Raw genomic sequence first — 13,104 nt, 5'->3', positions numbered from 1 at the left:
CTAACTAACCCAAAGACATCACACACATCGATGCCCGAGGCAGGATTCGAACCTGCGACCGTAGCGGTCGCTAGGTTCCAGACTGTAGCGCCAGAACCGCACGGCCACTCCGGCCGGCCAATGTTAAGTTGATGCGAAGTTAAATTTAATTATACCCCTGGATAAGCAAATGGTAAATGCGATCTGACTGCATTCCTATAATCTCTTTTGTGTCTGAAATAATATGCATTTCGGACACCATCACCAAGAAACAAACCAAACAACATGCAAAAAGACCAATACCCAAGAACGAATCACAAGCAAAACTGCACTGATGCTCAGTGGATGGCAAGAACACGATCCAACAACTATTTCGGAACTTTACTGCCGCTGCTGCAAGTTTTACAATACCGTCTACCAGCGTGCTGGCTCCGTCGATACTGATGGGGCGAAGACTGGAGCTGTGAAGTCGCTGAATTAAGATAAGTCTCTCAAATATCTTGATCAGAATAAACTGCTCAGTAACTACTAATACCACAAGCCCTATATTTGCTCTAAATGGTATACGACGCTTTCAAGACTGGCTGAACAACCTTTAAGGTGCAGCCCAGTGTGTCACTGGTTGACTACGTTCAATGGTGACTGCCAGCCTATAAGGCGGAAGCAACTGCAATTATACTAGTAGTCAATGCAGTGCCTATCGTGGATGCTGATGTCCTACTGTAGCTGCAGACTCTGGATCATACACAGCACAGTATTCAGAATCTAAGTCCCTATCTCAGAGTTACCGAACTTTGCGACTGTCCGCTTTCACGGCACAAGCCGCTCTCCTTTCTGCCTCGCTCTCCCTGATGCTCTCGCGACAATCTTGCCGCCAAACTCTAATCAGCCAATCCCGACACTGCAAAGGCGTCCCACATCTCCCTCGCGGAGTGATACAATTTCTCCACCTATCCAAAAATTTCTCTGACCCTCAGCGTTTCCCGCACTTTCTTATGAACTGCCCAATCAGAGCTCAGCCCATTTGCTGCTAAAACAGCGCGCGACCGGGAGGCGCCAGCGCATACGTTGGACGCTCTGTCTGCTCGAAATTTCCCCTCTCTCTCTCACCTGGCACTCGGCGGTGTTCTTTTTGATGCTCGCCGGTCAGTGGCCCCATCCCCTGGGACCCTCGGCCCCTGCACAATGATCTTCCGGCGCTCGCCGGCCTTCGCCTCCCCGGCTGTGCCTGTCCACTCCTCGCCTGCACTGGCAAATTTACTTTGCTTACACCTACAGCATGCAACTAAATATTATCATTTCCAAAGCCCGTATTATTTCAGACATGTGTTTAATCATCACATGTCTCTTTTTCTAATCCACCTAATAAGACTAATTAACCATTATATGGGTTTATTTACTTCAAACATGCAGAATAATCTGCGAAATGAACGTCACAAATGAAAGCCACCTTTCACACTGTGTGACCACATCAATCTCATATGTTCTGTGACTTGTTTCAATTAACGAGTTGCAGGAGTTCGGCCATGGGTCTAGCTTACACAGTGCGCAATACTTTTATTTTTAAGCCAGAGCACAATGTCCACTTTCCTGGTGTTTTCTCTGTACCAGTCGAACGATAACTAGCATTGTCGGTAAGAATGACCGAATTCCGTGTAAGGTATGGTGAGAAATTTTTAGTGAACCACATACTAAATGTAGTTTCATGTCAGAATCTGCATCTAAATCCAGTTTTTCCCTCACAAACAAAACTAAAATTAGATCCAGCATGCAGAATAATTATCCGATAATTTTTTCAGTGGGAAATTTTAACTCTGGCTGTGCCGTAACTCATTTCCCAGCAGATTTCTCTCCGGTGATTGTAATTCACCCCATGTTGCAACAAGGCAGACATTGTTGAACAATCTTTGTCTCTTATTTCGTGCATCTTCTTCAGAAATGTAGCTCATGCTGTAGCTATACAACTGAAGAGCACAAGGCAAAAATGATGATAGTCACTTTTTTGTAACTTTTCAGGACGACGAATTTTCTGCTCTAGTCTCTCGTATATCATAAACGTTCAATGTATAATTATCACAGCAGCATTTTTATTGTTCTATATCTATTTGTTTAGTTAATAAATGTAATACAATAAACACATTTTCAATTTTAAGGTGGTCCACGAAACTCTTCTGATCCTAATGTTTCGTCCAGAACTGCGATGGACAACTTCAGAGATGTTGGTCTTCCGTTAAGTCTTGCCGACCAGCAGCAATGCCATGCACTCTTGAAAACCTTCATTCTATCAATATATCGTTAGCTCAAAATCAAAAGAAAAGGATTACCGTAATAGTTCGCAAAAACGTTACTTCATATTTAATAGTCCACTGTTATCACCACAGGTTGGAAGGAATAAATAAACGAAGTACAGAATAATAAGTACATTTATTAGAGAAATGTAAGTGATTTGGGCAGTTACAAAATTCCCTTACTGTCGAAAATAGGTGAGAGGTATTTCATATACGACAAAGAATATGGATTATCAAAGGTCTTCGCGAGAGCCTGCTCTGAATTTTCTACGTCGTTGAGAGCCGGTGCGTATTCTGCTCCGTACTTCTCCGAAGTCAGAACGAAGCCACTCATGGCGCTGAAGACAACGGCTGCAGCCAAACAGCGGTCCATGTCCCGCTGGAGTTCCTCCACGGTGTACGCGTGCGCGGCCTGCTCCATGCCCAGACGACGCAACAGGCCCACCAACGTGTCGTGGTAGAGGCGCAACAGGTCGCCCAAACGGTGGCGGTGGACCTCCTCACTGGCGTTCGAGTACAGGAAGTACTGCAGGTCCGTAGCCGGGCTGGTCACGTTTGCTGCCTACAACAAAGCCGCAAGCGAGTGCAGGAAATGTTACAGGCAAGGGGAGTGGTTGCTGACACTTGAAATGACGAGGAGACAACGCTCATGGAGTGGTGATTCATCAGCAAGCTTTTCTAATGCGTATTTCGAGCAGCTAATGTACCGGAGGAATGTTCACGAATAACATTGCGGTGAGGAAGCTTACTTTCGGCCGCAGTCATTTGAATTTGCACATTCCGCTCCTGATACACTAATGCTAAGTAACTCCGCATTATGTGCGTTGGGAGAGTACAATGAGGTAAAAAAAAGTAATAGGAAACTTGCTAAAGTCGTGTCGACGACCTTTGCCTGGTGTTGTGCAGCACCTTGACGTGGCGTGGACCCAAAAAGTCATTGGAAGGCAGAGGCATTGAGCCATGCTACCTCTACAGGGCGGTCAGAAAATGTGTGAAATGCTTATGGGGATGTTACAGGGCAGGTTGTACTGAGACATAAATGTTAAGAAATAAATTCCATACGTTGCTCCGTTTCCGAGTTATTTAGCGTAGAATTCAGCCAATCAGGGCGTCGGACGCTCACACTCAAGCGGCCTGCCAGGGGCGGTGTTGCCCAAGGAGTGCTTTGTCTGGTTAGCTGAAAATTGGATTTACGCGCGCGACGATCTGATTGGCTAACTTCAATGCTAAACAACTCGGAAACGGCGCAACTTATCGAATTTTTTTCTTAACATTTATGTCTCAGTACAACCTGCCCTGTAACATCCCTACAAGCATTTCACACATTTTCTGAGCACCCTGTATAGCCGTCCATAACTGTGAAAGTGTGCACTTACCGACCTCTCGATTACCTCCGGTAAATGTTCGATTCTATTTATGACCGACGATCAGGGTAGCCAAATCATTCGCTCGAACTGTCCAGAATCTTCTTCATCGCGAACAATTTTGACCCGGTGACATGGCGCAATGGGATCCCTTAAAAAATCCATTGATGTTTGGGAACATGGCGTCCATGAATGGCTGAAAATGGTCTCCAAGTAGCCCAACATCCAGAAGATCCAGCTTATTCCATGTAAACACAAGCCGCACCATTATGGAGATACAACCAGCCAGCACAGTGCCACGTTAACAATTTGGGTTCATGGCTTCACAGGATCTCCTCCACATTCCAATTCTACCATCGGTTGTTACCAACTGAAATCACGACTCACGTCACCAGACCACGGTAGTGTCGAACTGATATGATCACGAGCCCAGTAGAGTCGTCGCAAGGGAAGTTGTGCTTCTTATAGCAAAGGCATTCGTGTCCGTCGTCTGCGGCTACAGCCCATTAATGCCAAATTTCGCTCTGCTGTCCTAACGGATACGTTCGTGGTACGTACCACATTGATCTCTGCTGTTATTTCACGCTGTGTTGCTTGTCTGTTAGTGTGGTGTCACCGCCAGACACCACACTTGCTAGGTGGTAGCTTAAATCGGCCGCGGTCCATTTAGTACATGTCGGACCTGCGTGTCGCCACTTTGTGATCGCAGACCGAGCGCCACCACAAGGCAGGTCTCGAGTTACGGAATAGCACTCGCCCCAGTTGTACGACGACTTTGCTAGCGACTACACTGACGAAGCCTTTCTCTCATTTGCCGAGAGACTGTTAGAATAGCCTTCAGCTAAGTTCATGGCTACGACCTAGCAAGGCGCCATTAACCGTATCTGAAGATAGTCTTATTTGTATTATCAAGAGCGATGTACCACAAGGATAGAATAAAGTTAAGTATTCGAGGAGCTGCATACTTTTCTTATTAGAATTCACTACTTATCCTGTTGCAGAATTCACGCCCGTCTGCGTTAGATAGCGTGCATTTAGGCCGCCTCTATCTACAAGGTGTTGGCACATTTACCAACACATCGTTGGCGACGAGGATGGGATCCAAATTGCTCTCGTCTGCGCAAAGAAATTATTCACAGATAGAGAAAGAAGCTTTGGCTCTTGTCTTCGGTGTTACTACGTTCCATGATTTCTTGTATGGTCGTCACTTTACCATCATCACAGACCACAAACCTTTGACGTCGCTTTTTCATCCGAACAAGCCTGTACCTCCGCGTATAGCGCAGAAATTCATTCGCTGGTCTATTTTCCTCTCGCAGTACCGCTACGATATCTTGTATCGGTCCACTGCTAAGCACGGAAACGCCGATGCGTTGTACCGTTTGCCTGTTGCTGAGGATAAAGCATTCGATTCTTCCGAACTTGCTTGCATGTTCATTGATGCGGAAACCGATGAAGTGGTCGAATCGTTTCCGATTGATTTTCGTCGTGTAGCTACAGCCACAGCTGCTGACCCTGTCCTTGCTACCGATTTGCGTTTTGTTGCTACGCAATGGCCTTTGTCAAAGTCTCGGATCGAGGATCCGTTGGTTCGCCGATTTTTTTGCTCATAAGGAGAGACTTTTTGTACGACGTGGTGTTTTGTTGTTGCGTTCTGATAATGATCAGTCCAGAGTCGTGGTCCCACGTTCGTTACAGTCCTCTGTCTTACGGCTTCTTCACCAAGGACATTGGGGTATAGTGCGAACGAAACAACTTGCTCGTCAGCACTGTACTTGGTTCGGAATCGATGCTGCGATTACGAATATGTGTTCTTCTTGCACGGCGTGTGCCGAACAACAATCCGCACCGCCGCGGAAAGTCTTTGCATGGCCAAAAGCCACTTCCCCTTGGCAACGCTTGCACATCGATTTTGCTGGTCCATTCTGGAATGCTCGATGGTTGGTTCTGGTAGATGCCTTCAGTAATTTTCCTTTTGTTGTCCGGATGTCTTCCACGACGTCCTCTGCCACCATCCAAGCATTGTCTGCTATCTTTTGCATTGAAGGTCTTCCGCAGACTATTGTTTCCGACAATGGCCCACAATTCATGTCCGCAGAATTTCAGTCATTCTGCCAGACCAATGGTATTCAACATCTGACATCCGCGCCGTTTTCGCCTCTGTCAAACTGTGCCGCTGAACGATTGGTCCGGACTTTCAAGTCACAGATGTTGAAGTTGAAAGAGTCGCATTCTCGGGAGGACGCATTGTTGCTCTTTTTGTCTTCGTATCGCTCTCGGCCCCGAGATGGTCGCTCGCCGGCTGAGTTGCTCCACGGTCGTCCTCATCGAACCTTGATGTCTTTGCTGCATCCGCCGCATCAGGTTCCTGTACAGCGGCAGACTCCTGGTTTTGCTCCAGGCGACGTTGTATTCTATCGCAACTATCGAGGTTCACGGCGTTGGCTCGCAGGGCGCATTCTTCGCTGCCTCGGCCGCGCGATTTATTTGGTTTTGGGGGCCTCTGGTGAGTTGCGTCGGCATCTCAATCAGCTGCGCCTCTGTCGTCGCACGGGTTCTGCCGCTCCCCGTCTGCTTTCAGCGACGGTGCCGTCCGGTCAGCGCCCTGGGGACCCATCTACTGGCTCGCCTCATCCCCAGGTGTTACCGACGATGCCTTCCATTTTGCCCCATGGCGACGCGCCGCCGACGCCTCCGCCGCCGCCGCCGCCTGTCCTCCCGCCGGCGCCGCCCGCATTCGACGCTTCGCTGCAGCCGCCAAGCGCCTCCCTGGGTCACGCGCCGCCGATCGCTTCCCGTGACCAGCCGTCCTCCGCCATGGAACTCTTGCCCGCTCCGGACCACATGATGTCGTCGCGCGTCGGGTACCCCGACGCAATGGAGGTCGACCCTTCGGCCCCTCCTGTCTCTTTACGGGCGCATACACCGCATGTCGACGTGCACCCTGGACTAGGTTTTCAGGCGTTTCCTAGATCCCCTCGGACCGAATGCCCGGGTGCGGGTGGCACAGCTTCGCCTGTTGTTAGGCTCCCCACCTCATCGCATACGTCAACATGGGGTCCTCCCCACGGCGGGCGGACGCCTTATAACACGACCGTTCGCCGATTTGCGGGGGAGGAATGTGGTGTCACCGCCAGACACCACACTTGCTAGGTGGTAGCTTAAATCGGCCGCGGTCCATTTAGTACATGTCGGACCCGCGTGTCGCCATTGTGTGATCGCAGACCGAGCGCAACCACAAGGCAGGTCTCGAGTTACGGAATAGCACTCGCCCCAGTTGTACGACGACTTTGCTAGCGACTACACTGACGAAGCCTTTCTCTCATTTGCCGAGAGACTGTTAGAATAGCCTTCAGCTAAGTTCATGGCTACGACCTAGCAAGGCGCCATTAACCGTATCTGAAGATAGTCTTATTTGTATTATCAAGAGCGATGTACCACAAGGATAGAATAAAGTTAAGTATTCGAGGAGCTGCATACTTTTCTTATTAGAATTCGCTACTTATCCTGTTCCAGAATTCACGCCCGTCTGCGTTAGATAGCGTGCATTTAGGCCGCCTCTATCTACAAGGTGTTGGCAGATTCACCAACACATCAGTTAACACTGACAGCTCTCAGCAAACGCCACTTCTCTCTGTCGTTAAGTGAAGGCCGTCGGCCACTGCATTGTCAGTGGTAAGAGGCAATACCTGAAATCTGGTATTTTCGGCACAACCTTGACACTGTAGATAGCGGAATATTGAACTCTCTAATGATTTCAGTAATAGAATGTCCCGTGCGCCTAGCTCCAACTACCATTCCGCGTTCAAAGTCTGTTAATTGCCGTCGTGCGGCCATAATCACGTCCGAAGGCTTTTGCACATGAATCACCTGACCACAAATGACAGCTCCGCCAATGCACTACCCTTTTGCACCTTCTTTACGTGATCCTACCGTTATGTGTATGCGAGCAACTCGCTATCAAATGGTTCAAGTGGCTCTGAGCACTATAGGACTAAACATCTGAGGTCATCAGTCCCCTAGATCTTAGAACTGCTTAAACCTCACTGACATAAGAACATCATACACATCCATGCCCGAGGCAGGATTCGAACATGCGACCGTAGCGATCGCGCGGTTCCAGACTGAAGCGCCTAGTACCGCTCGGTCACAACGGCCGGCTAACTCGCTATCCAGTGACTGCTGTCACTTCAGTGTAGATCTTTCACTCTGTCTTGGTGGAAGAGGTAGCGGGGAGGGGGAACGGAAATATTGGAGATTTTTGAAGCCAAATGTCTACTACATGCAAAACACGTGTACTTTTACACATTCCTGTTCAAATTGCACACGTGTAAACGATAGGTCCATTGTATCCAAATTCAGAGGACGTGTTGAACTATGTACTGGCCACGATTTTCAGTCTGCAGGCAGGTCTGATGTAATTCTGCAAGCTAGATTATTCTGTGTAAGCCCTTCATCACTGTATCATTTGAATCCTCTTACTGTGGCAACCTTTGTTCCGCCTCTGCAATTTGTGTCCCAATCTTCCTTACATTACAAAATTAAATATTCTTTGATTACTCGGGATGTACCCTGACAACTTAGACGTTCTTTTAGTCAGGTTGTGCCATAAAGTCTTCTCCCCATTTACATTCAATAGCCCTTCACTAATTACTCTTCTTACCCATTCAATCATCACCATATTTTTGTAGCACCACGTTTCACAAGTTTTCATTCTCTTTCTGCCAGTACTGTATATCGCAAACGTTTCGTTTCCATATAATACCACACTCAAAATAAATACTTTTTAAAATGTTTCCCTAACTTCTAATTTTATAATTGTAGGTCAGGCAGCAGTAGCCGACAGCGACAGGCGCAGTAACAGATAAGTAACCGTATTTGTCATTTACTAGTTCATAACCAGGAGCGCATTTTATTGTATCTTCTGTGTGGTTTAATAGTTTAGTTTCTTGAGTTTCTGCGTGTAAATTTAACTTCTAATAGCCACAGTTCTCGCGTTTTCGTTTGCGTGAGAAAGTAAAGCGGTTTTTGTGACATATTACAAGTTCCAAATCAGGGTCAAATTATTTAGTTTCACCTAAGTGCTTCGATAGATAGGTTTTTGAATATCGGCGTATTACTTGACACAGTTCGTGTGTTTTCGTCAGGTTTTACAGTAGATTTTCGTAGCGCGAGTCGATAGTCGTTTGTTTGCTTGTTTTGAAAACTAGTGTTACCGGTTGTTGGCGTTAGTCAGTCAGTCAGGCAGTAGTAGCCGACCGCGATAGACGCGGCAACAGATAAGTAACCGCATTTGTCATTTACGAGTTCCTAAAAGGAGCGAATTTTATTATATCATCTGTGTGCTTTATTAGTTTAGTTTCTTTAGTCAGTCGATTTGGGAGACAATCTGAGCCGCCGTCTTAGGTTGTTTGCAGATGACGCTGTCGATTATCGACTAATAAAGTCAGTCATCAGAAGATCAAAACAAACTGCAAAACGATTTAGAAGAAATACCGAAATGTTGCAGTTGACCTTAAACAACGAAAAGTGTGAGGTCATCCACATGAGTGTTAAAAAGAATACGTTAAACTTCGGTTACACGATAAATCAGTCTAATCTAAAAGCCATAAATTCAACTAAATACATAGGAATTACAATTACGAACAATTTAAATTGGAAGGAACACGTAGGAAATGTTGTGAGGAAGGCTAACCAAAGACTGCGTTTCATTGGCAGGACATTTAGAAAACGTAACAGACCTACTAAGGAGACTGCCTACATTACGCTTGTCCGTCCTCTTTTAGAATACTGTTGCGTGGTGTGGGATCCTTACCAGATAGGACTGACTGAGTACATCGAAAAAGTTCAAAGAAAGGCAGCACGTTTTGTATTATCGCGAAATGTGCGAGAGAGTGTCACAGAAATGATACAGGATTTGGGATGGACGTCATTAAAAGAAAGGCGTTTTTAGTTGCGACGGAATCTTCTCACGAAATTGTAATCACCAACTTTCTCCTTCGAATATTTTGATGACACCGACCTACATAGGGAGGAACGATCACAAAGATAAAATAAGTGGAATCAGAGCTTGTACGGAAAGACATAGGTGTTCGTTCTTCCCGCGCACTATACGAGATTAGAATAATAGAGAATTGTGAAGGTGGTTCGATGAACCCTCTGCCAGGCACTTACATGTGATTTGCAGAGTATTCACGTAGATGTAGATGTAGATGTTAATATATTCCTATTTTACAAGAAAACTTTTCTTGCTATTCCCGGTCTGTTTTTATTTGTTCCATCGTCACATGTTTCGCTGCCTAAATAGAAAAGCTCGACTACTACTTTATTTCTTGCTCAACATTTACATTAAACAATTGGCATAGGATTACAGCACATCTCACACCATTCTCAATTGCTGTCTCCCTCTGAAGTATTTTACTCTTAGAAATACTGTTTGATTTACGTACAGGTTGAGGATAACCTATCACTCCCCCTCGTTTACCCCTGGCAACTGTAGAATTAGAAAGAGTGCACCGTCAACAAGGGACTGGTACTGTGGACAGACGACTTCCACTAGGCTCCGCAGAAGCCCTTTTTGTGTGACTAGAAAGATACGTGATATGCTAAACCCACTCAGTAAAGAAGCGTCAGACGATGTGGAAAGGTGAAAGCAAGCACCGATACGCCTTGCTGAAATCAGGAGGTGATGTATCGGCGTAAGACTGAATTAGAACGGGAAATTAGAACGGGACACAACGATCGATTTTCTGTAAATGCATGTTCTAATGACATTTTGGTTTGTATACAGAATACTGCTATGTAAATAGTCCTATTAATTATTTTATTATCTGCAAGTGATATCTTTTTAAGGAGTGTCCAGACTTACTGTTGTGTGATATTAATTTATTTTTCTTTCCCTTTCTCTACAAATCTGTTTCAGCTAAACTTGCAATACCTAGTGACCTGCTGTGCAATGTGGATGACTTTATTTTCACTGTATATTGTTATGTTATAGTAGAACACTGAGCACGGATCTGTACTTATGCATACATTGTCTAGATGGACTTACATACATATAACATCGTTGGCAACCGTATTTTGACTATCGTTCTATATTTGCTGATCTAAGATGGTAATTAATTTGTTACGACAGTTTCTTAGCTACGATATCTACATCTGCGTCTACGTGGTTACTCTGCTATTCACAATAAAGTGCCTGGCAGAGGGTTCAATGAACCACCTTCAAGCTGTCTCTCTACCATTCCACTCTCGAACGGCACGCGGGAAAAACGAGAACTTAAATTTTCCTGTGCAAGTCCTGATTTCTCTTATTTTATCGTGATGATCATTTCTCCCTAAGTAGGCGGGTGCCAACAGAACGTTTTTGCATTCGGAGGAGAAAACTGCTGAAATTTCATGAGAAGATCTCGTCGCAACGAAAAACGCCTTTGTTTTAATGATTGCCACTCCAATTGACTTTTCATGTCTGTGACACTATCTCCCCTATTTCGCGATAATACAAAACGAGCTGCCCTTCTTTGTACTTTCTCGGTGTCATCCGTAAGTCCCAACTGGTGTGGATCCCACACTGCACAGCAATACTCCAGAATAGGGCTGACAAGCGTGGTGTAAGCAGTCCTTTTAGTAGACCTGTTGCACCTTCTAAGTGTCCTGCCAATGAATCGCAGTCTTTGGTTTGCTCTACCCACAATATTATCTATATGATCGTTCCAATTTAGGTTATTTGTAATTGTAATCCCTAAGTATTTAGCTGAATTTACAGCCTTCAGGTTTGTGTGACTTGTCGCGTAATCGAAATTAGGCTGATTTCTTTTAGTACTCAAGTGAATAACTTCACACTTTTCTTTATTCAGGGTCAAATGCCACTTTTCGCACCATACAGATATCTTATCTAAATCATTTTGCAATTCGTTTTGATAATCTGATGATTTTATGAGACGGTAAATGACAGCACCATCTGCAAACAATCTAAGAAGGCTACTCAGATTGTCTCCTATGTCGTTAATATGGATCAGGAACAATAGAGCGCCTACAACACTTGGGAAATGCCGGATATTACTTTTGTTTTACTCGATGACTTTCCGTCTATTTCTGATAGGAAATCACGAATCCAGTGGCACAACTGAGGCGATACTCCCTAGGCACGCAGTTTGGATAGAAGACGCTTGTGAGGAACGGTTCGTAAGCCTTCTGGAAATCTAAAAATATGGAACCAATTTGACATCCTCTGTCGATGGCACTTATTACTTCATGAGTATAAAGAGCTAGTTATGTATCACAAGGACGTTATTTTCTGAAACCGTGCTGACTATGTGTCAATAAATCGTTTTCTTCGAGGTACTACATAATATTCGAATACAGTATATGTTCCAAAACCCTACTGCAAGCCGGCCGGTGTGGCCGAACGGTTCTAGGCGCTTCAGTCTGGAGCCGCGCGACCGCTACGTTCGCAGGTTCGAATCCTGCCTTGGGCATGGATTTGTGTGATGTTCTAAGGTTAGTTAGGTTTAAGTAGTTCTAAGTCCAGGGGACTGATGGCCTCAGATGTTAAGTCCCATAGTGCTCAGAGCCATTTGAACCATTTTTGAACCTACTGCAAATCGACGTTAGTGATATAGGCCTGTAATTCAGCGGATTACCCCTACTTCTCTTTTTGGATATTCGTGTGACTTGAGCACTTTTCCAGTCTTTAAGTCTATAAAGTATATGCACTGTTATATTATATACATTATATGGCTGTGTGTATATCAATGGTTGCTGTATTTTCGTAGTACTCTTTCTTTACAGCGATCGTAGGTGTTATTATTTTGTAGTTATTTATTGGGTAAGCGTTTTTTATTTGAGATGTAAGTTTTTGTTAACTTCTATTTTCGATCATTTTTCGTAGATTATGATATTGTATTACCTATTGTATTGACTGAGTTAGAAGACTGGAATACATCCAGAAAATAATTGAGGTCGTGGGTTAATATAACAATGTGCGAATGTGGAGAGGTATACATCGGCGAGACTGGTAGGCCAATAGCAACGCGCATTCGGGAGCACGAGCGTTATATTCGTCTAGGGCAACACAACAAATCCGCAGTGCAGAACATCACCATGACTGCGGAAAAGAAATAAAATTCAGTGAATCCTGTGTGTTGGCCAAGCAGCCAATTATGAAGAAACGCAAAATCAGAGAGGCCGTCGAAATACTTAAACACCCTAACAACATGAACAGGGAGGATGGACTCAGGCTTGCCCCATCTTGGCTGCCAGCAATAAGAGCCCAACAGACAGCACTGTTAACAGGAGGGACGAGCGCTACCGGCGAGTAACTGCCGCCGCGCGGCCGACATTCAGCAGTTGGTAAACAGCAGCAAACATCTCATTCGACGGTGGCCACCAGTCACAGTACATAACACAAGAGCCAATGGACAACAGAGGTCACGTTCTCCCTCCACCGCAATAACCTATTAAACTAAAGTTAC

At 45.3% G+C, this 13,104-nt stretch overlaps 1 protein-coding gene across 1 annotated transcript in view; it reads right to left on the bottom strand.

Annotated features, from left to right (window-relative positions):
* LOC124775719 overlaps positions 1 to 13,104 on the bottom strand; it is a 111,126-nt gene that overhangs the window by 48,769 nt on the left and 49,253 nt on the right. The window contains exons 3-4 of the mRNA XM_047250545.1: positions 2,451 to 2,829; positions 1,090 to 1,251 (exon numbers count right to left, since the gene is read on the bottom strand). Of these exons, the coding sequence (XP_047106501.1) occupies positions 1,090 to 1,251; positions 2,451 to 2,829 (541 nt within the window). The remainder of the gene's footprint in view (positions 1 to 1,089; positions 1,252 to 2,450; positions 2,830 to 13,104) is intronic.

This window comes from Schistocerca piceifrons, chromosome 2 (genome assembly GCF_021461385.2).
Source record: "Schistocerca piceifrons isolate TAMUIC-IGC-003096 chromosome 2, iqSchPice1.1, whole genome shotgun sequence".
Lineage (NCBI taxonomy): Eukaryota > Metazoa > Arthropoda > Insecta > Orthoptera > Acrididae > Schistocerca > Schistocerca piceifrons.
The sequence above is the reverse complement of the archived record's forward strand: the minus strand, read 5'-3'. Positions and strand labels throughout refer to the sequence as shown.